The 22546-nt window shown below is 54.6% G+C and overlaps 2 protein-coding genes across 7 annotated transcripts; one reads left to right on the top strand and one right to left on the bottom strand.

Annotated features, from left to right (window-relative positions):
- Window positions 1–14: 14 nt before the first annotated feature.
- Window positions 15–9325, top strand: Fam131a (family with sequence similarity 131 member A). 4 transcript variants are annotated; one of them, XM_052740140.1, is made up of 7 exons: window positions 15–70; window positions 1202–1263; window positions 2189–2331; window positions 5408–5501; window positions 5865–6047; window positions 6238–6354; window positions 7689–9325. In XM_052740140.1, exons 4-7 carry the CDS (start codon window positions 5432–5434, stop codon window positions 8156–8158), a joined length of 840 nt encoding a protein of 279 aa, XP_052596100.1. In that variant the 5' UTR covers window positions 15–70; window positions 1202–1263; window positions 2189–2331; window positions 5408–5431; the 3' UTR covers window positions 8159–9325. The 4 variants fall into 4 exon arrangements, with proteins under 4 accessions (XP_052596100.1, XP_052596097.1, XP_052596098.1 ...); XM_052740137.1 differs by lacking the exons at window positions 15–70; window positions 1202–1263 and adding an exon at window positions 1440–1617; XM_052740138.1 differs by lacking the exons at window positions 15–70; window positions 1202–1263; window positions 2189–2331 and adding an exon at window positions 2409–2834.
- Window positions 9256–22536, bottom strand: Clcn2 (chloride voltage-gated channel 2). 3 transcript variants are annotated; one of them, XM_052740126.1, is made up of 24 exons: window positions 22328–22536; window positions 20017–20173; window positions 19734–19865; window positions 19285–19413; window positions 19060–19193; window positions 18879–18956; window positions 18725–18803; window positions 18490–18615; window positions 18317–18401; window positions 18119–18220; window positions 16991–17075; window positions 16675–16830; window positions 16284–16353; window positions 15942–16052; window positions 15442–15655; window positions 15016–15149; window positions 14616–14788; window positions 14409–14523; window positions 14182–14255; window positions 13943–14002; window positions 13786–13824; window positions 13537–13641; window positions 9864–9950; window positions 9256–9762 (listed from the first exon to the last, which is right to left on the bottom strand). In XM_052740126.1, exons 1-24 carry the CDS (start codon window positions 22409–22411, stop codon window positions 9568–9570), a joined length of 2724 nt encoding a protein of 907 aa, XP_052596086.1. In that variant the 5' UTR covers window positions 22412–22536; the 3' UTR covers window positions 9256–9567. The 3 variants fall into 3 exon arrangements, with proteins under 3 accessions (XP_052596086.1, XP_052596087.1, XP_052596088.1); XM_052740127.1 differs by lacking the exon at window positions 13943–14002; XM_052740128.1 differs by lacking the exons at window positions 9256–9762; window positions 9864–9950; window positions 13537–13641; window positions 13786–13824; window positions 13943–14002 and adding an exon at window positions 14013–14093.
- Between the last annotated feature and the right edge of the window lie 10 nt (window positions 22537–22546).

The following is a 22546-nucleotide window of genomic DNA, read 5'->3' as shown; positions in this document are numbered from 1 at the left end:
CAAGCGCGGGCTAGCGTGCCTGGGTTCCCTGCCATGGGCTGTATTGGCTCTCGGCGCTCAGCCGGTCAGGGTAAGAGGCGGAGGCCGGAGCATGGATAGGGAGTCGGGCTACACAGCTGCCCGGTGGGGCCGTGGGTGGTAGGGGCGGTGAGGAGGGGGCTGGTATAAGGAGAGGGAGGAGCCTGCGCCAGGGAGGCGGGTCGGGCCAGATGAGCGAACCGGGAGGGGGCTAATCTAATGGACTGGCTTGTTTCTGTGGCCTGCCTTCTGCTGGGTTTTTCCGTGGTGTACTCGCCTTCTGTCTGTGTTCCTGCTGCTGAGGGTGGCTGCAGGGCACAGCCTGGGATCCGCTTGGCAACCTGCGGCCTCCACCTTCCTGGCTCCTGGCAACTAGCCTTTTGTATCTACATACTTCTTTCTGCCTACACAAGCTTCTCACCTCACTGTCCTAGGAGACACCCTTTGCTGTGATCCTGCCTCTCCCAGCTGGGTGCTGTCATCCTCAGGAGTCAGCCTGGAAAAACTGGCCAAGTTACCCTACCACGGAGTTTTTGCCTAACACTTGCTCCGGGCTTCAGAACCAGCTGGTTGATTAAAGGGACTGAAGCCCCATGTGGAGCATCTGTGAGCAAACTGATAAGTCTCTCATGCTCACAGACATTTTATTCCAATAACCCCCACCCCACCCCAAATCACCTTTACTCTGGGGGAAAAAGTCCAGGCAGGCCACCAGGTCTTCCTAAAGCAACTGACCCCTGCTCAGGCCTTAGTCTCCCTGTAGACACGTGGGGTGCACTGCCTTAGCTTTGGCCATCTGAGGTCTGCCAGCTTACCTTGCTTCTATGTCAAGGAATGGATTTGGAATGGGTCCTAGGCTTTCCAAGCAGGTGGTCAGTCACACAAAACATCAGTGTGGTTGATATTTGAGGTGCTCTACCACTAAATTCTGGCTGAGATTTGTACTTCCCTTGATGAATTCTGGGACTTGTAGTCCCCAGATTAACCTCATGGGTTATGAATTTGAGAAGCAGCAGGGTGCTGTGATTTCCCTGGTCTGCTTGGAGTTCAGAAAGCCATCCCTTTCTGTAGTTAGGGAAGACTGGCTGACCTAGCGCTAGCCTTGAGAGTCCCGAGGTACCAGCCGGGGGGGGGGGGGGGGGGTCAGGGATAGCCAGTAACCTGTCTTCTTTCTGGTTGGTAGCATTTCTGGGGACCACCACCTGGCTGAGGCTCAGGGACAGAGCCGGCTGCTCCAGCTAAAAGGTTAGTTGTTCTGTACTTGGCCAGTTGGCACTGTGTACGCTAAGGACGAGCTGCAGCTCCACAAGCCCAAGAGAACTTGGCTAGGCCCTTGGCACTCCCACTTCCTCAAAGCTATGAGACAGGAGGAGTGTTCTCCTTATGTGACTAGGCACAAGTTCCAAGTGGGGAGGGGACTGGCTCAGCATCCGGAGCCAAAACAAGAATAGAACTGGGAGCTGAGCCTGAAGCAGTTCGAGCTTTGGGTTCTCTGCATCGACATAGCCAGCATGCCTATGATTTCTGTGCTGGGCAAAATGTTTCTGTGGCAGCGTGAAGGGCCTGGAGGAAGATGGACTTGTCAGACAAGTCGCAGAGGTGAGACCAGAGACCATGGATGTGATCTGGGAGGTGATGGGAAGCTGAGGAGGAAGGTATACCAGATACCGAGAGGAAAATCACTGTGGTGTAGATATTGGAACCAGACTCAGGCGGGGGCTATTAGGGAATGACTTACAAGGGCAAAAACTTAAAAAAATAAATAAAACATGGTTTTTTTGGAAAAGAATAGAGTCCTAAACCAGTTGAGATTGGAGAGAGGGAGTAGGAGAGGAGAGGGAAAGTGGGAGATGGCAACAGTATTAGTGGGAGAATTTCATGCACTTTCCAAGGGTTGAGAAACTGGGGAAGAGTCAGAATTTACCCACGTTTTGGGCTTCACCTTACGTTTTGATGGCAAAATATTTGTAGAGGAAGGAGTTCATTGAACTGCCACAAAAGGGAAGAAATGCGGGATGGGGGTTTCAGGGTACGGGAGAGTACGTGGTGGTCTCAGATTGCCTGAGAGATGGGGGAAGGGTAATAAAAAATGACATGGCAACATGATGAAAATGGGGATCTTGGTAGAAGTGGGGATCCAGACGGAGCACCTTTTCCTCTCAATCCTCAGTGGCTTCGGACCCTGCCTGGGCTGTGGAGTGGATCGAACTCCCTCGTGGTCTTTCTCTGTCTTCCTTGGGATCTGCTCGGACTCTCCGAGGCTGGAGCCGGTCCCCGCGTCCTTCTTCTGTAGACAGCCAGGACTTGCCAGAGGTGCTGGGCCTTTTCTGTGCATGTTTGTGTGTGTGTGTGTGTGTGTGTGTGTGTGTGTGTGTGTGTGTGTGTGTGTGTGTGGTGGGGGATGTTCACATTTAGGGTTCGTGTGACCCCTCCCTGTTCCTGCCTCACCATCCTGCTTCGGACTCTCTTTTTCCTGCAAGCGGAGGCGCTATCCGGCAGGCCGCCCCCGCGCCGGTCTGCTCCGCTCGGCTTGGTGCCAGCGGGCTGGCTTGCTAGCGCCTTCGGTGCTGACGTCAGCGCATCCCAGGCCGTATCCCGGGAGACCCTGTTGCATGGTGATGGGTTGCCACGGAGATATACACCTTTTCTCTGGGCCAGGGCCGCAGCTGCGCGGAGCGTCGCCCCTTCATGGATGGCAGCGGCTAGGGGAAGCGAGGGGAGGGAGGGAGAGCGAGCCAGGAAACACCCGGCAGGTTCTCCTTCCCACAGGCCTGGCCAGAGGCCATCGGCGCCAATCTGGAGGCCCTGTCAGCCAGGTACTGAAGGAGAGGGACGGATTGATGGGCCTGAGGTCAAGGGGCAGGTGGAGGCCTCTTGTGCCAGGTGGAACCAACCATGATGGAGGAGAATTAGGTAATGCTGGGAAGGGGGTGTGTGCATCGATTATGTTCAGCCAAGGAAAACATTTGCTGGGGCTTGTCAAGGAGCATTAAGTCAAGTGCAGGATGGAGTTAGAAGCCCAGATGGATTAAAACTCTGACCCTACCTTCTCCAGCTCCCTCGGGAGTGACACAAGGCAGTATGGAGCAGAGCGGCACGCATGCCTGAGGGGTGGGGGGCAAAGGAAAAGAGTAAGTCTATTACGAAGTGACACTTGTGGCCTTAAGTGACAGGGAACAACATTTCCTAAGGCAAGGATGGCCCTCTTGGCCTAAAAAGCTGGTTCCTTTCCCTGGAGGCAGGCAGGCTGCTTGTTGACAGGGAAGGTGGGGGAGCCGGGATAGCACTGGGCAGAAATGAGTGCTGGACTTCAAGGAGGTCCAGGGAGAGGCACAGGTCTCCTTATGGAGTCCTTAAGTGCCCGACTAACAGAGGGAGAGCCTAGAAAAGACAATATTATTTATTTTTTTAAAAAAAAAACTTTAAAAATTTTAAATTTAATTAGGTGTATGCATCTGTTTGTGGGTTTGCCCATGGAATCCAGAGGTGTTGGATCTCCTGGAGCTGAATTAGCAGGAGGTTGTGAGCCACCTGATGTGGGAGCTGGGAATCAAACTTGGGTCCTTTGTGCTCTTAACCACTGAGCCTTTTCTCCATCTCTCTAAAAAGTTTTTTTTTTCCCCTAAAACACACACACACCCCAAAAAAACCAATTTTTTGAGATTAAATTTTAGTGAGCATACAAAATAATGGTTTTCATTATGACATTTCATGCATATGCATCATTGTACAAAATTTGAAATGACATTTTGATTCATTGTATTCTTGGGAAGATATATATATATAATCTTGTTCATTCAGCCCATACATTTACTTATTACCAGGCACTGTTTAAACACTGGGTTGCAGCAGTAACCATAACAGACAGAATTCCTTAAAGAGATAAAGTCCAACAAAGGGAGCCATATTTATACCTGGCAAGCTGGCTCCATGAATGGTGCAATGATATAAAATAGTGATTAATTGGAGAGTCCAGTGAGAGGACCGAGTGTCAGGAAGGCTCCTCTGAGGGGTGATATTTCAGTCAAAATCGGGAAGTTGAGAAAGCCAACTTGTGGGAAGTGCTGAAGCATGAAAGAACAGAAAAGATTGTATCCACAGCCTTCTAGGCTAAACAAGTAGCATGGATGGTTAGGGATCAGTGACCTGTGCCAACCTGGGAGGGGCACTGAGGTTCTAAGGGAAGTGGCAGTGGGAACAGAACAGACATGAACGGGGTCGGGGAAGGCTTGGAGGGATAATCAATAAGGATTCTCTGTTGTTGGCGATGTAGTTGTTTGTTTTGAGATAGGGTCTTATGTAGCTCAGGCTGGCCTCGACTTGCTAGGTAGCCAAGGATGACCTTAATCTCCTGATCCTCCTGCCTGCAACTCCCAGGTGCTGGCATTATGTACCACAGATGCTAGAGACCAAACACAATGCTTCCTGAATGATAGGCAAGCGTTGTACCAACGGAGCTACATCCTGGCCCCTCGCTAGGTTTTAAGATCAGATATGTACAGGCAAAGCTTAGGGGGAGAGTGGATGGTAATTCTGAGGCAGGGACCCCAGTGAAATGGAGAATGGCAGTTGATAAAAAGGATGTTGGGCCGGGCGGTGGTGGCGCACGCCTTTAATCCCAGCACTCGGGAGGCAGAGCCAGGCGGATCTCTGTGGGTTCGAGGCCAGCCTGGACTACCAAGTGAGTTCCAGGAAAGGCACCAAGCTACACAGAGAAACCCTGTCTCGAAAAACCAAAAAAAAAAAAAAAAAAAAAAGGACGTTGGAAAACAAAGCCACATGGGAGGGAGAGAATGGTTTGGCTTTGGTTATGCTGAACGTGTGGTTCTGATAGGCAGCCTGGAAAGAGCTGGGACGTGTACCTGGCGACAGCGGGGAAGGGAACCTTGAGTCTTTGCCTTAGCTGTCTCCCTTTCTTCCTTTCCTGTCTTGTTTTGTTTTCTTCTAGACAGGATTTCTCTGTGTAGCCCTGACTGTCCTGGAACTCACTCTGTAGGCCAGGCTGGCCTTGAACTCACAGAGATCCGCCTGCCTCTGCCTCCCGAGTGCTGGGATTAAAGGCGTGCGCCACCGCCGTCCGGCCTTTCTCTGTCTTCAGAGGTTCTATTCCATAATTCTTCACTTCTTCAGCTGTCTCCTTCCCTGCTGGGAGCTGGGGAACTGTTTCCTTGGGCCTGAGTCTCCATTGCTCCCTAGGAGTACAGTTCATAGACTCCAGCTTCTTAGCCTTTTCTGCATGCCAGTAGCCACTAGGGCCTGTGTGTCGTCCTGGCATTCTTCCTGCTCCTTGCTCCCAGCTCCCACTGATACCTTGGAATAGGGAGGAGCATGTTGGAAAGAAGGTCATTTCTGTCAGAGGGGCACTGACCTTCTGATGGTGTTACTCAAGGTGAATGTTGGAGATACAGTCGCGATGCTGCCCAAGTCCCGGAGAGCCCTAACCATCCAGGAGATCGCTGCGCTGGCCAGATCTTCTCTGCATGGTATGCACCCCACTTCCGTTCTTCTGCCCACTTTGTCTTTCCTCGTGTCTTGTGGGACTGATTCCTGTGGGAATTTTCTGGGATTTCTTTTTGCAAATCAATCCTAGCCCAGCCAGGCAGTGGTGGCGCACGCCTTTAATCCCGGCACTCGGGAGGCAGAGGCAGGCGGATCTTGAGGCCAGCCTGACCTACAGAGTGAGTTCCAGGACAGCTAGGGCTACACAAAGCAACCCTGTCTCAAAGAACCAAAAAAAAAAAAAAAAAAAAAAGAAAAGAAAAAAAGGAGAGAGATTTTGGTGCTGGAGAGACGGCTCAGCAGTTAAGAGCACTGACTGTAACCCGACTTCTCTTTCCCACCTCCAGGTATTTCCCAGGTGGTGAAGGACCACGTGACTAAGCCCACAGCCATGGCCCAGGGCCGCGTGGCTCACCTCATCGAATGGAAGGGCTGGAGCAAGCCCAGCGACTCACCTGCAGCTTTGGAATCAGCCTTTTCCTCCTATTCAGACCTCAGTGAGGGGGAACAAGAAGCTCGCTTTGCAGCAGGTGGGTAGCCGCCGCCGCCGCTGCAAGGGAATTAGCCCCACAGATTTGTCACAGGGCTGCTGCCTCTGAGCTCACTGGATCTGGCATGGGGGCTGGAGTTTTTCCACACACCTCTCTCTGCCCAGAGACCTCAGGGACATCTTGCCTTAGCTCAGCTCCTGTGCCAGTGAATGCTGTGTCTCTCTGATAGGAGTGGCCGAGCAGTTTGCTATTGCAGAAGCTAAGCTCCGAGCATGGTCTTCAGTGGATGGGGATGACTCCACTGACGACTCCTACGATGAAGACTTCACTGGGGGAACTGACTCAGGTGAGGAACGCTTTGTACTGGTGCTACCACTTGGGGTGGGCATGCCTGGTAGGTGTGGTGATTCACTCTCAGCCTCCCAGAGGCACCATAAGCCTTCCAGATAGGAGGAAATAGATGGCCTTGACACTCCGAGGCCAAAGATCACTGGGGAACCAGCAGTTTGGAAATGGAACAGCTTTTTCCTACAGGCTGAACCAGCTTTCTTCTCTCCCTGTGTGTAGTGGGCCCTGCAGTTCTCAGAGTAAAGCCCAGAGAACCTGGGCCTCTTCCCGACCCCCTAGTACAGTCATGTTTCCAGAAGGATCTGTGGTACTTTTGCCTTTACCTCTTTGAGGTGACTTTGGTTGGCCGTGGCAGGACAGATGAGTACAGTACCCAGCACCTCCCAGGGCAGTGATCCCAAGTAAACAGGAAGGCATGCTGGGCCTGAGTCGGCAGGGTTCTGGCTTCAGCTCAGCATCTGTGTATGCTAGCCTGTGGGTCTTGCTTGGGGCCAGTGCTTGCAACCCTGGGGGCTGTGCAGCTGTGCTCAGCTCTCCTTTCATCTTCCCGTTTCTCGGACTCTGTGGCTAGCTTTCCCTGCAGCTTCTGGTGTCTGGCTTCCCAGGACCCCTACCCCAACCCCCAACCCCCAACCCTTTGCCTTTGAACATCACCTATTAGTCCTGCTCCTCTAGATAATTAACAAGGTTTTCAAGGCCAAAACCTGCATTTAAAGCAGGTAAGAAGCTGCTGCTGTGGTCCAGAGGGGGCTGATTTGAATGCTTAAGGCCAAGGTGGAACTCTCAACCACAAGTATTTTCTGATTCTTTTTTTTTTTTTTTTTTGTCTTTTTAAAAGATTGGTTTTGTTTTCTTTTTGAGAAAGGCCCTCACTATAGCTCAGGCTACTTTAGTGTGTAGCCCAGGCTAACCTTGAAAGTGTGTGTGGAATCTTTGAGCAAACTTTTAAAAATGCATAGCTTTTTCTGGTGGGCACAGTCCCATGCTTAGGACGCCACACACGCCTTCACTGCTTTGAGCAACCTGTGTGATCATACAGTGGGGCCTGCATTTATTGCTCCTCTCCTCTGTTCCAAACTCTTGTTCTAACACTATAAAGTAAATATTATTAGAATTTCTAATCCACCATGAAAGGAACGAAGGCATCAAAAATAAAGGCTTGTTCAGGTTATCCAGCTCCTACTAACACTCATGTAGAACCCTGCCCCCACAGCTATGATAAATAAGGGTGGGAGGCAGGTGGGAAGTCTGTGGCCATGTGGCTTCCATATTGACCGACTGAAATGAGGTGGTTGTTTTTTCTTTTTTCTTTTTTTTTCCTTCCCTTCACAGACATGACTGGGTCTCTGGGGCCCCACCTCCAGGACCTCTTCACAGGTCGTCGATTCTCCCGGCCAGTGCGCCAGGGCTCTGTGGAGCCTGAGAGCGACTGTTCCCAGACCGTGTCCCCGGACACCCTGTGCTCTAGTCTGTGCAGCCTGGAGGATGGGTTGCTGGGCTCCCCGGCCAGGATGACCTCCCAGATGTTGGGTGAAGAGCTGCTCCTTGCCAGACTGCCCCCCAGCCGGGAAAGTGCCTTCCGCAGCCTGGGTCCATTGGAGGCCCAGGACTCACTTTACAATTCACCACTCACGGAATCCTGCCTTTCCCCTGCCGAGGAGGAGCCCGATTCTTGCAAGGACTGCCGGCTGCTCCGCCCACTGCCTGTAGGCAGCTGGGAAAGGCAGCAGCAAGTCTCTGATGTAGCCTCTTCTGGGGTCACATCCTTAGATGAGGATGAGGTGGAGGCTGAGGACCAGTGACTCAGACATGCCCAGTGGTGGCATGTTTCCCCTGGCTGCTGCCTGGGGCAGAGCCTCTGCGGCCAAAACGTGGGCTCTGGAGCTCCGAGGGCTTCCGGGAGCGCTCACTTCTCCATTGTGTGTTTTGCATGAAAGTGTTTGGAGAGGAGGCAGGGGCCAGGTTTGGGGGCGCATGTACTGCTTCCACTCTTGGGGTTTGCCGGGGCTTGCCCGGGACCCCTGGGGCATGGCTACAGCTGTGGCAGACAGTGATGTTCATGTTTCTTGAATCCAAAATGCCACATTTCCTTCTGGGACGTGAACCTGAGGGGGTCGTGTGGCTGGGCTGGGAGGGTGGGGATGGAGGAAGCCCGGCCACCTCCTCCACCCTCCCTTGTGCCCCTTCTCCTCTGCTTCTCTCTTCACCGAGTCCACGTGCTTGACTGAACCACCCGCACCCGCGGGCTGGCTCCCGCCCGCCCGCCCGCCCTCCTGGAGTCTACAGATTGAGCCGTCCCGAAGGGTCCCCTTGCCCAGCTGGGCGCTGCTGTGCTCCCCTCTCCACTGTCTCTAAACCTTTTTTCCTAAAGACAGGGGGTTTCTGGTCTGTTCTTTGAGCCGATCTTCTCTGGGAGGCACTGGAATGATGAAAGGGTGTGTCTTCCTCCCCCTTCCCTGCCCCTCCCTCCCCTCAACCCTGGCCCTTTCCCAGCATGGCAGGGTCCGTGTGGGCGTGCACAGAGTTCTCAGTAGGGCGGAACTGGAAAAAGGAAGGTCTCTGGTTGTTAGAGCCGAGTGCCATGTTCTTTCAGAGAGGACCACAAGGGGGCCACCTGGGCAGCTGGAAGGTTTGTGCCAATGAATGGACAGTCATGAGGGAGTAGCTGTCCTTGGGAAAGAAGGCAGTGCTTTTCTTGGCTGAATGGCAAGCTGTAGCCACAGTCGTCAGGGGTTAGGGGGCCGGCACAGTCAGGGTATTGCTGATCAGGCAGCGGAGGCCTCTGGCTTGTCCTACATTACTGGGACCCTGGGGTTGGTAGGTGGCTGTGAGTCTCATAGGCTTGGGCAGGTAAGAGGATCCAAGAAAACACGAGCCGACAGCACACGTGTTCTATACATGAGTGGCTAATTAGGTGTTTATTCTATTTATTGTTTTATTAAATTAATATAAAAATCTTTGTAAATTTCTATATACATCTTGTCATTGGAGGTTCCAGTATAAACCCATTTTAGTTCTGCCCTTTTCTCAAAAGAGTGGGCAAGGGCCACATGACCCTACCTCATCCTGCCAGGGAGGGCACTGCTAAGTGACATTCCAGGTAGGCCCGCTGGAGGATGGAGGAGCTGGCAGCCCACAGCTAGAGTGGACTCGGGTTCCAGCTTCTGGTTGCTGCTGCTTGCAGAAGGGATACAGGCCATCCAGCGAGGGCTCACTGGCACTTGTCATCACTATCGGAGGGACTGCCCTCGCGTGGGAGGCCATGGCGGGATCTCGGCCCCCAGAGCGCATGTACTTCGGTGGTCTCTGTGTCACTGCTGCTGGTGGCGCTGTCCCGGAAACTGGCAAGGGGTGGCCTGACTTTCACACCCTGTGCTGTGACGGAGCCCTCAATAGCCTTTCGGAGCTGGAAAGGTAAGAGAGTCAGGCATCTGCTCCCTACTCGGACCCCTCCGGCACCTCCCCTGGGGGAGCCACGTGGAAGTGGCTCTGGCTCTGTCACCTCACCTCCTTTAGGGTCACGATTCCGATGAGTCTGCCGATGCTGGTGACGTAAGCATGGTCCACTCCCAGCAGTGAGAATATGGTGTGGGTCTGCAGAGCAGGGAGAGGAAACACTGGTCTTGACATTCAAAGGGGCAGCTCAGAATCACAGGCAAAGGGGTCCAGGACAAAATGGGGGTGTGTGGAATAGAATCGTGGGAGGCACTGATGGAGGGGGACGCCACCAGAATGTTCCTGCATCCCAAAGCTCAGAACCCAAAGCCTCGGGGCTGCTTGTACTGTTGCTTCCCCAGTGATCAGATGTGACCACCTTCGCATATCAGCACTTTCCATTTGCTGTCCTGAAGACAGCTGTCAGCATTTCCTGGAATTCGTTATCTGCTGTTCTGGGTGGACTTGTGAGCCTCTTGACATAACAGGTGGGCCAAGATGTGCAGCACTAACGGCTTCCTGAGCACCTCAAGTCTTGTCTTAAATGTTTTCTTATACTAACTTAAGGGGAGGGGCTTGGAGAGTTTCCCCCATTTTCTCCATCTGGAGTCTGAACTTACTTATAAAGGACCAAGGCCAGAGTGTCATCCATGCTGGGGAAGTCTCCTACTCACTGAGCTGTAGCTCCAGGACAAGGTCAGTTTTGTTTCTTTTGGAAGGTCTCACTACTTAGCCCAGGCTGGTCTTGAACTCATAGTCTGCTCCTGCCCCGGCCTCCTAAGTATTGGATTATAGGTGTGTGCTACCACACCCATCTTAGAAATTCAGTTTTCTGGTGATGCACGCCTTTAACCCCAGCACTCAGGAGGCAGAGGCAGGCAGATCTCCTAGGTCAAGATCAGCCTGGTGGTCTGTAGAGCCAGTTCCAGGACAGCCAGGGCTGCACAGAAAAATGCTGTCTTGAAAAACCAAAAAAAGAAAAAGAAGAAAAAAGCAACTAAAAAAGTCATGTTTCTTCAAAACCTACAGTTGTCATGTAGTTTGCAATCTCCTGTTATATAACTTAAACCCTGCATGCTACAGATTAGCCTTAACAGGATCCTTGGGAGGAGGTCTGTTCCTATAAGGTATGTTACTGTAATCTCTTAGCCTGTGGTCATATAATCCACCTCACCTTCTCTAAGGACCCTGTTAAACAGTTCCCTTATACCTTCATTCCCAACCACAGCGACCTAGCAGCCAATGTGCTTTGGTTGGTCTGTGGACGATGTGTGCCTGGCAGCCGCCAGGCTGACTGCTCTACATCTGTGCCATCCTCCCCAGTTCTGCCTCATGGTCCTCACCAGGGCTGAGACAGCAGCAGAATGCGCTTCCCTGCTTCCTGCCTCCCTGCTCTCCAGCTGGGATCTGCCATTCTATGGCTTTTTAAAACTTGAGCAGCACCCAGGACCCCCTAGAATGGCCCATGCTAGCCTGCCCTTCTTCTGTGCCTCGTTTCCAGGCTTTACATGTCTTGATTTTTTTTGTTTTGTTTTGTTTTTGTTTTTGTTTTTCAAGACAGGGTTTCTCTGTGTAACAGCTCTGGCTGTCCAGCAACTCACCCCATAGACCAGGCTGGCCTCGAACTCACAGAGATCCGCCTGCCTCTGCCTCCCAAATGCCAGGGTTAATGGCATGCGCCACCACTGCCTGGCGAACTTTTCTTTTCTGAAGTAAGGTCTCACATATCTCAGGATGACTTGCTATGTAGTTCCCAGATGACTATCTGATCCTCCACCTCCTGAGTGCCAGCATCGGAGGCATACACCACCACACTCAGTTTATGCCACCTCTACTTTATAGATTTCCTTAACTTCTAGAGCCAAGCTTGGAAGCAGCAGGGAGAGGAGTCTTGCCGTCATCCTGGCACTCTGGCTTCCGCTCTGTCCACTGGAGCTAGCTGCCACCGAGAGGTTCCTAAATAGTCCCACGGGTTCTCACCCTCTGAAAGTGCCCCTCTGGCACCTAAGTGGGTTACTGCTTACTGCTCTCTTAATAAATGGATTCCAATTTAGACTCGAATCTCTAGAATTCTAATCTTTTATGTTATCATTCCAGCTCTTTGTACTTTGGTTAGCGGTTCCTCAGCGGCTTCTTCCCTTCCTGTCACAGTTTAAGTTTGTAACAAACACCTACTTTGTTCTTTTTCATTTTAATTTAATTGGACACCAGGGAGCCCTTTGGAGGGCCTGAATTTCTGAGGCCTGGGAACAGTGAATTGAACTGACAGGGAAAAGGACAGCGTGGCCTTCTGAAAGAATTCTGAGATCAGGGCCAGATCTGTGCCCTGGGCCTGACTCTGCTAAACCCATGCAGGCAGATGATTTTCTCATCGAATGACTTAGTTAAGACAGACTTTGGGTTAGACTATCTTCGGGTCGGGGCCAGCTCGGCTACTTCCCACACGTGTGACCCGTTGGCTAGCGTGGTGGTGAGAATTCAATTACATTCGTGAAGATCTTAGCATGGTACCCAGCACACAGCAAACACTCAAAGCACGCCAGTGTTCTTATCATCGAAATCATGGATGACAGAATCAAGGGCGTCACAGCTGGGTATGATGGCATGTGCCTGAAATCTCCAGAGAGACCAAGGGTCATGAGTTCGAGGCCTACTTGGGCTATGTGAGATCCTGTCTCAAAAAAGGAAAAAGCAAAAGATGGCTGATGCCTGGGGACGAAAGGCTTTGGAGTGCGGCTTATAGTACCGTGTGGCCGATCTCCTCTTCCTTCGCCACAGTTCCGCAGTTCCCCATCTTATCTAAGGTCTCTATCTAAAAGGGTCTAAGTTCCTTTATTTCTGCTGTTTTGTTTTTCTTTTCTCTCCTAACCTTCCCATCGTGGGCTCTGCTTGTACGTGCTATGGCTGACATTTCAGCAACAGTCTGTAGCTAAGCTAGCCACCCAAGCCCAAGTCTGGGGACCACTGACCCTTACCTGTCACTTTGGCCTGTACCTGCCGATGGAGGCTTACACATTAAGTCTGTTAAAAAATGTGATTAAAATACCCCTTGGCTTTGGCTGGGAAGCCTGCATTCCCTGCCTTTACGGGGCAGCTTTCAGGTACCCAACGGTGCCAGCTACCCCACTCTTGGGAGCCCCTGCCTTCCTCGTGTGTACGCCGCCGTCCACCTCCATCGATCTGTACTCATTCCTCTTGCTACTGGCGCTCTGCGGAGCAGCCTTTCTGAGTCTCCTCCACCAGCTTTCCTTGGACATGCCTGAAGTCAGACTCTCTGGGGTCTGACATTCCAAGCCCCCTACTGGTGTCTCTCATCTTTGTTTATCTCCTCCCTGCAGTCGCCTCACCCTTCTTGACTGTTTGTGAGCCTGTTTATTAGATCTTCTTATCTGGCCTGTTTCTCACCCCCCCCCCCCCCTTTTTTTTCCAGCGTGGGTGTGTATCAGCCTTGTTGGGTTCTGACAACCTCCTGCCTAGCTCTGACCCTGGCCTGGCCTCCTGGCTCCCACCCAGTTCAAGCTGTGTCTTTGTTGCTGCTTTGGTCCAGAATTCCCTGGGGTAAGTCTGAGCAGAGGAAAAATGATGCCTGGCTCCATCAAGGAGTAGGACAGGGCTAAGGAGGCCTGGCTCCCAGGCTCCCATGGCCTAAAGCAGTATGTTTTAAGAACAGCATCAAGTATACTGTCTCTCATGCCTTCCTCACACACTATCACACTGGTCCGGGTGCAGACCTACCCTGCCCTACCTTGTGCAGAGAGGTCCGCTCCACTAGCTGGAAGGGCGCAGGGTCGATTTTGCAGTCGCTGAAGTTGACAGGCTCATCTAGCTGCTGTTCTTCCCACTCTAAGATCTGAGAGGAAGAGACTGACAATCAGGGAGAGGAGCCTGAAGCTCCTCTCTCAGAAGGCTGCTTGCCCTTTTCCCTCCCTGTGATCCTTTAGCCAAGACGACAACACACCCAGGAAGAACATAGTCTCATCTAATGGCATCTTACCTCCTCGGGACTCATCTCGCCTTCCAGGTCTGAGTCACTCTAGGAGGAAGGCAGGAAGGGAGGTGGATGTAGCCCTGGCTCTGGGAGGTTTGTCCCACCTAGACCCTGGCCCTCCCTGCCTGATGCTCCTGAGCTGCAGGGAGAGGGGCACACGTACCGCCAGGGAGATTCGGACCCGCTTCAGCTTGCGCTTGTCACAGGATTCTGACTTTTCCAACTTGGTCAGAGCCAAAGCAGAGAGGTTATGGGGAGAGGGGTGTGAAGGGCGAGACGGAAACCAAGAAGAAGGGCACACTGCAGGGGCCGAGCTGACAGGAGGGCAGGAGGCAGGCAGAGTGGGAGAGTCAGTCAGAAAGGGAGCTGGGCAGGCAGGAGGGGAGTATCCGGCCTACTCACTTCTGAAGTAGCCTCCAGAGGCGGACTGCCACAGAAGAGGCTTCTGAGGGCAATGCCTGCTGACTCCATGTTGCCTGTGTTCCAAACCCAGAAGGGGCAAGTTGGATAGGGGTAAGGTGCAGAAGGCAAGGGGGGAGGCGTTTCCAACTCCACCTTGTCCGCCTGGGTAGCCTCATCCATGTGTGGCGGCCTCAGGCTTTGTCTGAGGTGGGGTAGAAATGGCTCACCTGCAGTACCTTCCTGGAGGCTTGTGCTGTTGCTGGGCCCTCTCTTTAAGGCAGGCTTCAGGGGCTTGTGGGTCTGCCCATGGGATCCAGAGAAGGCCGAGTCCTCTGCTTTCACCTGCACAGACAGGAAGGGGCCGGGGGCGGTGGTTCAGAACCTGCGGGATGACACTGCCGAAGTCTGTGTGGTTGTGGAACACTTTTCTTCACCTGGAAGCGGGTGGACGTCTCAGAACTAGGGGGGCTCTCCTGATCGGACGGTGGAGACGTTTGGGCTTTCCTTAGCTTTTGCATGTGCTGCCGCCGGCGTGCTGGGCTCAGCTGGGCCCCCAGTAATGCTACCACCTGTGAGCGTTCGATGGAGCCCAGCAGGATCATGGACTCTGGACAGAACAAGGGAAGAGACTCAGGAGTGGGGAGGGAGCTCCTACTTTCAACCTTCTTCCCACACCCAAGCTGGGGCCCTGGACACACACTGCACACCTAGAGAACCCTGCCCGTCAAGTCTTGACCGATATAGAACAAGGAGACCGGTTCTGGGCTCCCGATCTCTTCCCGAGCTGAGCCCCCGGGAGACTCTCATAACACCGGGGACCCCTCATGGCCTCACCAGGGGACTCCACTAGAGCCAACATACGGCCCTTGGTCCTGTGCAGTGCCAACCGCAGGTCTCGGAAGGTGCAGCTGAGCGCTACATAGGGCACATCCCGTACCATGATGTCCTCTACTCGCACCCGGTACTGCCTGGGGATAGAGTCGGGCACTCAGTGTGTGCTCAGCATGGAAGACTGGCCCAGTGTCATGAGGAGGGCTGGAGAACCACAGGGGACAGGAGTGGCGGGCCCAGCGTGTTCTCCACCCTCCTTTTGGGTCAGTACAGGCCAGCTACAGATCCCCTAGGGTGAGGGCATCTCGGACCCAGAGCAAAACAGCTGGGGGCTCAGCCTTGCTGGTTTGGGACCTTGCTGGCAGTGGGGCGAAGGGTCCTGGGAGGCCTACCCTCACTCCCACCCTCTTTTCACTGGGCCCCTCATACTGGTGGCGGCCCCAGCCCAGCTCAGGCAGGTAGGGCAGCTTCTTGATGCGGATGATGCTGTCATAGAGGGAGGGCTGTAGACTCTGGGCGACAGCGTTAGCCAGGATGACAGCGATCATGACAGGCAGAATGTGGGCGATCTGACCCGTGAGCTCGAAGACAATCACAGCCGTGGACACCGTGTGCGTCACTGCTCCGGCAAGTGCGGCTGCCCCTGGGGACAGCCGTGCTCAGTCTCCTCAGGGTGCTCAGTCCCCAGGAGACTTTCCCTTCCCCAGGGCAAGGGTTGCTTAGAGTCCCTCAGGGTGGCCCCATAGAGTGCCTGGGCCTATGGCCCTGCCAGCAGGGGGCGCCAGAGCCTCAGAGTCTGGCTGGGCCAGGGGGTCTCCCAATGCAGAGGCAGACTTGCGGCACTGCTGGACTGTAAATACATGCACAGCATGTGCAGTCCCCTGGGTTGGATCCCCAGCACCACAAAGCAAACAGAACTGGGTGCTCACCAACCACGGCATAGCCTCCAGGTACAATCCGGTAGGTACTGCTATCTGTGTGAATCCCATCAGGGAACCAGGCGGCCATGCTTTCACCCACCAGCCGCCCAAATGCTGCTCCTTCAGGGAGGGTTTTAGGAAGAGAAAGAGGTAGTGGGGGACACTAGGAAGAGAGAGGGTCAGAGGGTGGGGGAGGGGCCAGTGGGTGATTTAGTACGGGGGCGATCCCATGGGAGTGGGGGGTCTGGGCTAGAGCTGGGTAACACACACTCCTGGCAGAGAAGGGATCCACAAGGGACAGACAGAGGGCATGAAGGGTGCAGGCTGGAAGGCAGGCAGCTGCAGACTCACCAATGACAAAGACCGGCATGAAGGCCCCACAGGGCACTGGGATGGTGGTGGCCAGTGCAGACATCCAGAACTGTAGGCAGGATGGGTTCAAACCAGAGGCCTCAGGGAAGCCCACCTTGCCCATCTACCAGGCACAATCTTCCCAGCTAGCCCAGAATCCCCAGAGGTGAAGGGAAAAGAGAGGACTCTGGAACCAGAAGGCTGGGGTTCAAATCCTCTCACCCGACCAGCTGCTTGGGCAGTTACTTCGTGTTTTGACTCCCCATCTTTAAGACAGGGGTGAGAGTACCTTCCTCATAATGTTCTGAATCCCCGGTGAGTGCTTGGGACAGCGCCTGCGCCTAGTGGCCTGGGTAAGCATCAGCGATTCCAGCCCTGGCAGGAGTCTCACCTTCATGAGAATGAAGGTGACCAGAGTGAGGAAGACATTAGCGCGTGGTGGGCTCCAGGCCTGCGACGTGCTCGGGAGTTCGAGATCCTCTACCAGGCCCTGGCGGACCCATGTCCGGTTGTCAAACAGAGTGACTAGGGTTTCTTTCTGTGAGAGCTGGAGTGAAGAGAATGCTGTAGGCTGGGGCACAGCACCCCAGGAAGAGGCCCGTAGGGGTCCACGGGTACAAGGCATCCCGGTCACGCTGGGACTGTTGGCTTTGGAAAGGGATGCACCTGGGTATGTGTGGGGGTCACATTTCTGGGAGAGGGGCTACCTGTCCAGCCATGAACTGTCCAAAGCCAGGGGGGAAGGTCAGAGTGGAGATGAGCAGAGTCACTAGTGCCGGGAAGAGCAGCCGTCTAGAGATAGAGGTTTGACAGCATCAGACGAAAGGGACCCGCTTCCCGTGGACTGACCACAGGCCAGGCGCCCTTACACACCTCGGGACTAACATCAGAGCAGGGCTTACGTATCAGGGCACAGAGCCAGAGAGCCTGAGAGGTCCTTCTTACTGCATCTGATGCCGCAGCTCCGAGGGTGATGGTGGACTGGGATTATTGTAAGAGCTGGGAGTACAGGGCTCCTTCCCTGACCCCACAGCGCACAGCAACAGCAAACCCATCTCTCGCCCTTTCTTGGACAAGTCTGAGCTGTGACTGCCTCGGCTCTCAAAAGCCCCAGCTGACGGGCAAGTAGTACAAAGACTTAAAGAAGCCTCTGCCACTATCTGCTCTCAGTGGTGACTTAAGTGAGAGCAGTGTGAGCCAGGCACACTCTGAGTTCGAGGCCAGCCTGGTCTACAAAGTGAGTTCCAGGAAAGGCGCAAAACTACACAGAGAAACCCTGTCTCAAAAAACCAAAAAAAAAAAAAAAAAAAAAAGAGAGCAGCACTTCTGTCCCACGTGCCTTCCCATTCTCAGTTCTCAGGCTGTGTTCTGAGATTAAAAAAAAAAAATAGCCATCCACACTGGTCACGGGGTAAACTGAGGTACAAATACTGTCTGCTATCTGGACCAGGCCTGAAAACCTAAGCAAACCTTGGTCTTTTATCCCAAGTGCCCCTGCCACTGACAAGTTCAAAACGAACAGATCCCAGGTGGTTTCCATGTGTACAAGTCACAGCATCAGCCTGGAAACAACAGCTGATTTCCCAAGCGTAGCTGCCTTTTAGCTTTTCATCTGAGAGACCTAGCGTCACACTGGAGCCATAGCTGGCTTCGAACTTGCTACAATCCTGCCTCGGCCTCTGGAGTGCTGGGATTATAGGTGTGTGGCCCTGCACCTGGCTGAAGTGCCTGATTTTGACTGGGCCTCTACTTCAAACCCTCCACGGCTCCCTCTCTCCCCAAGTGGCCCTTGGACAACTCAGAACAGTCTGGAAAAGAGTCTGTGGCCAACGTACTTCCTCATGAGGAAGCGGTTGATGGTCTTTTGCTTCCGCATCACCTGGACGATCTTCCGGTTCAGGTAGACAAAGAGGGCTCCCCCGAAGCCACTGGCAATACTGGAAAGAAGGAAGCACCAAGGTGGAGGGGAGGTCTTCTCATGGAGACCCCCCCTGTCCCCCCGTCCGTTCCCCCCCCTCCCGTCCGCTCCTTACCCAATGACGGCAAAGGCTGGCAGCTCCTGTAGGTCAAAGGGGAAGTCGAGTCGGAACCGGGTTTTGAAGAGAGCAGTAATGGTTTCTGAGGGGAAGCAGCAGAGGGGCAGCAGGTAAACCTGTGCCGCACTTGAATTACCCCAGATGCCCTCGCTGCCACCAACATGCCCCACCTTCATCACGGTTCCAGACCGCCAAGACCCGAAAGATGAAGGCACTGAAGGTGGCCGCGAAGAAGCCCCGCCAGTAGTTCCTAACAGCGAAGAAGGTGGAGGTGACCTCAATGCTGAATAGGACCCCTGCAAGGGGGCAGAGGACATCGGCCTGTGGACTTGCTCCCGGGAGAAGAGGGGTGGAGGAGGAGAGGCCCAGCGCGGGGCGACGCTATGGGACTGGAGCCACGCCTACCTCCGATAGGGGCTGCGAAGCAGCAGCCCACTCCTACTGCGCACGCGGCAGCCAGCATCTCCGTGTTCCGGGATTCGTTCTGGCAAGGGTTGGGGACACCGTGTCAGTTTGGGCTCAGCACCCCTCCCCCCAGGTCTTAGGGCTCTCCTCTTACCTCGTAGATACCCCCAAAGAGGGAGAGGAACTTGCTGAGGAGGGCAGCACACATGCTGGCGATGTGCACAAAGGGTCCCTGGAGGTAGGGTGGGTTGTGAGTAGGGATGGGGCCTTCCGGACCTTGGCCTGACCTTCTCGTCCAATGGGAGGGACTCCTTCATTCCCCAGCCTGCAATTACCTCTTTGCCAAGGGGCATCCCACTGCCCAGGGCACACGTTAGCCCAATGACCTTAGCGACGAAGGTCTTGAGGGTGAGGTATTCTTTTAGCACCACTCCCCGAAGGATGGTTTTCATCTCAGGGATGCCAGATCCTGCAGAGGTACACATCCAGGAAAGTTGTCTGACAGGCCTCCTCATTCAGGAAGCTTGACCGCCCCCTCCTCCCAACCCATCCCGTCCTACCGACAGCCTGGGGGGCCAGGATCTGGGTGAATCCAGCAGAGAAAGTGATGAGGACTACGGGGTAGGTAACCCAAGCCAGGTACTGGAGTAAGATGTTGGTGTTTAAGCCCCGGGACATCCACTGCTGAGCTGTGGGCACAGGACATGCTTGCTGGACTTCCAGGGCACATATCCACACCTTGCCCGACACTGGGACACACTGATAGGACAAGGGCACAGAGCTGGGGCGCAGAGAGACGGGAAGGCCCTAGAAGGCATCCACTGGGACAAAGCCCATCACAGATAAGACGGTTGGAGGGCAGGCAGGAAGGTGTGGCCTATGCCAGTGGCAGGAACTATGCCTGGAGATGGGCAGTCAGCCTGGCCAGACAAAGTGGCCAGTAGCCAAGTTACTTAAACAACCGTGGCATGGAGGAAACAGGTTGGCTGTTCCCAGCCTTGGCCCTCACCCTGTAGACAGACAGCGATGGCATAGTCCATGGCCCAACTGACCAATGCCATGAGGAGCCCCAACAGGACCAGGAAGATCCAGTCTTCACCAACCCGGGACACTAGGAACTTGTGGCAGCGTACAGAACAAACTGGAAGCAGGGAAGGGAAGATCCATAGAGAAGCTGGTACCAAAGTGCTGCTACTCTTCTCCGTCTCTCCCCATCCCCCACGGGCAGCTCTAACGGTCTCTGCCTCCCCCAGGATAGAACAGCCAGGTCCCTGCCCCTATCCAGATCTCACTGCGGCATCTGGCACATCGGCTCTGTCCATATTCCAGGAGCTCTGGGGGAGCCCGGGCAGAAGGGGACCCCTTCCAGGGCTCAGGCCCTCCCAGGCGAATCCGAGCAGCTTCCTCTTTGGCAAAGGCCCCAAGTTCCTGAGTGTACCGGCCATACATCTGGAGCAATAGACAAAATGTGGCGTTAGTATGTGTGGCTGAGGTGGGGATCTGGGGAGGGTTCCTGGGCTGACTCCCCTTCGCGCAGCTCCCACACTTGTGTACCCCGTCTTGAATCCGGTTTTCACTCAGCTCAGAGTGTGGGAACAATGTACATTGTAGACTGCGGGGGCTGTCTTGGCCAGAGTGATGGGGACAGACAAGGTACAGGGACACAACTCTGGGGGTGGCAGAATAATCAGTCCTCTTCTAGTGAGCCAGGGGTGAGGGCACTGGGGAGGAGAGGAAGGGTCCAGGGCAGGGGCAAGATGGAAAAACCTAAGGCACAGGCTGAAAGTGGGAGGCGGGAAGGTCAAGGGCATGTGAGCAACAATAAGAGGCTGGTGGAGCCGAGGGCCGCCGAGCTGGGCCTAGGAGGTCCCAGCCCCAATCCTTATCACGTTCCCGCTGGGCCTTTGGCCTGTGACCAACTCAGCGGCACCCTTCCCACCCACCCTAATCCCTTGTCCTCATTCTCCGCTCCCAAACCCCCATGAGCCCGTCAGCCCAGCTGAAAGTGGAAAGCCTCTTTGGGTGTGTAAGGCAAGTGTTGGGTGGTTTCAGTCCTCCTCTGGAACTGCACTTGGGACAAGTGACAGATCCTGGGGGACAGCGGAGGCTGTGGATGGCAAGGCTGTGACTGTGGACACGAGGCTGATGGGAAGGGACAGAGTTATGGCTGGACCTGCCAAGCTGGGCGTGTGTTGGGGGGTGGGGAGGAGTAGAATCTGGCTGCCACCCGCGGAGCTCCAGGACACAAAGGGCTCCTGTTGGGGTTGGGGTTTGTGGTTGGGGGGGGGAGGGATGATAGAGACACAGAGTGAGACAGAGAGGGCAGGAGAAGCCGAGGGGAGAGGAAATACATAGGAAAGAAGAGCGAGGGCCGGGAGGAGGAAGAGACTGGAGTCTAGAAACACAGCAGGTGGGAGGCGGTGAGGGCAAGACAAAAGGGTAGGAGGGGAAGTGGGAGAGGCCAGAGCCGGGAAAGCCCGACCCTGAGAACTCATGTCACAGACGGGGAGATGGAGCGGCGGCGGCGGCTGGTGCAAGAGAGAGACCATTTCAGAGGTTAAGTGCCTGGCTTCCATGGCCAAACGTCCCTCTCCTTGACCTGTGGATGGCAAGGGTAACAGCCATCACCAACAAAAGAGCTTGCCTCCACGAGCGAGCGTCGTCACGCTTGCTCAAGCTACCACCTCTCCCGGTTATCCTGTTTCAGACAGTCTCTGGTAATTGGGCACCTCCCTGACTCAGTTACAGTCCTCTCTAAAAGAGGTTCCTCCCTGCCACCCTCCCGGGCAAATTCCAGCCTAAGCTGATAAAAAGGAGCCATAGGGCCAGTTTCTTCCTGCAGGCCTTGGGCCCCCCACCCTAGTGACAGGAGGGTGAATGGCTTCCCCACAGTGGTGGCCATGAATCATCTCAAAGCTCAGGACCCCTGCTTCTTATGAGGTCAAGGGACACTCCATGGGCGTGGGTGCTGGTGGGGGGTACCTGCCTAGATCCAGCCTGAACAAAGGTTCCAGTCCTCACACCCATTCCTACTTCCTGCATCAACCCTAAAGCTTCAGGTGACAAGCCACCAAAGCCACCTCTTTCCCAAAAGTTCAACTGAGGGGTTCTTGTCAATGCTGGACTTTGAGCCTTTAAAGGCAGGGGGGTAGGTTTGGATTTGATCCCTTGCCCACAACAGTCTTTATGCCCAGCTTAGTGCCATGCCATAGTAGGGACCCAGGGAGGGTGTTGAATGTGGATAGGCGTGTGGAGAAAGTTCAGAGGTATGGGTGGTACTCAGAAAGGGTACTGGGGTGCTGTAACTTTGGGCTCGAGTGGTAACTGGAAAAAACAAAAACGTGTATGCAGAAGGGAGTAAGGGGAAGGACACCTGGGCCAAGCACCTGGTGTCATTGTCCTCTGCAGGCCACCAGCCTCAGCCAGAAGCCAGCAAGCAGCTTTCCAACACCCCGAACCTGAACCTACAGCCTGTCGGATCCCGAACCTCAGTTTCCACAGCCGAGGAAGGCTGAGGCCGGGCTAGGGTAGGCCGCCTGTCCTCACACTTCTAGGGCAACCGGCAGCAGTGGGGCCATAGCGCACCCCTTGGGTTTCACTTACCAGGGTCTGCTCATACTGCAGCGCCCGAGGCTCCATCCCTTCCCCCGCCGCCGCCGCCGCCGCCGCGGCCGCTGAGGCCGCCATCTCCGGGCGCCCTGTCCTCCTGCCTCCCTCGGCTTCTCGGGCTCTGGCCTTGACTCAGCTCCCGGCCCGCCGAGCCCGCGCCCTCACCCGTCCCGTCCCCTCAGCCCCGGCGGCCGAGTGCAGAGTGCGACGGGT

The sequence above is a fragment of the Peromyscus californicus genome, unplaced genomic scaffold, assembly GCF_007827085.1.
Source record: "Peromyscus californicus insignis strain IS unplaced genomic scaffold, ASM782708v3 Scaffold_16__1_contigs__length_79575227, whole genome shotgun sequence".
Taxonomy (NCBI): domain Eukaryota; kingdom Metazoa; phylum Chordata; class Mammalia; order Rodentia; family Cricetidae; genus Peromyscus; species Peromyscus californicus.
The sequence above is the reverse complement of the archived record's forward strand: the minus strand, read 5'-3'. Positions and strand labels throughout refer to the sequence as shown.

Excerpts from the sequence above, each read along its gene's own strand:
- Clcn2 (XM_052740126.1), bottom strand. The coding sequence starts at position 22,411 with ATGGCGGCCTCAGCGGCCGCGGCGGCGGCGGCGGCGGCGGGGGAAGGG. Across the intron at positions 16,053-16,283 it reads CATGCCGGTCTTTGTCATTG|GAGCAGCATTTGGGCGGCTG; the intron begins GTGAGTCTGCAG and ends CCCTCCCTGAAG. Across the intron at positions 14,003-14,181 it reads CTCTGGAGGCTACTTCAGAA|TTGGAAAAGTCAGAATCCTG; the intron begins GTGAGTAGGCCG and ends GCTCTGACCAAG.
- Fam131a (XM_052740137.1), top strand. The coding sequence starts at position 1,530 with ATGCCTATGATTTCTGTGCTGGGCAAAATGTTTCTGTGGCAGCGTGAA. Across the intron at positions 5,502-5,864 it reads GGCCAGATCTTCTCTGCATG|GTATTTCCCAGGTGGTGAAG; the intron begins GTATGCACCCCA and ends TCCCACCTCCAG. Across the intron at positions 6,355-7,688 it reads CACTGGGGGAACTGACTCAG|ACATGACTGGGTCTCTGGGG; the intron begins GTGAGGAACGCT and ends TTCCCTTCACAG.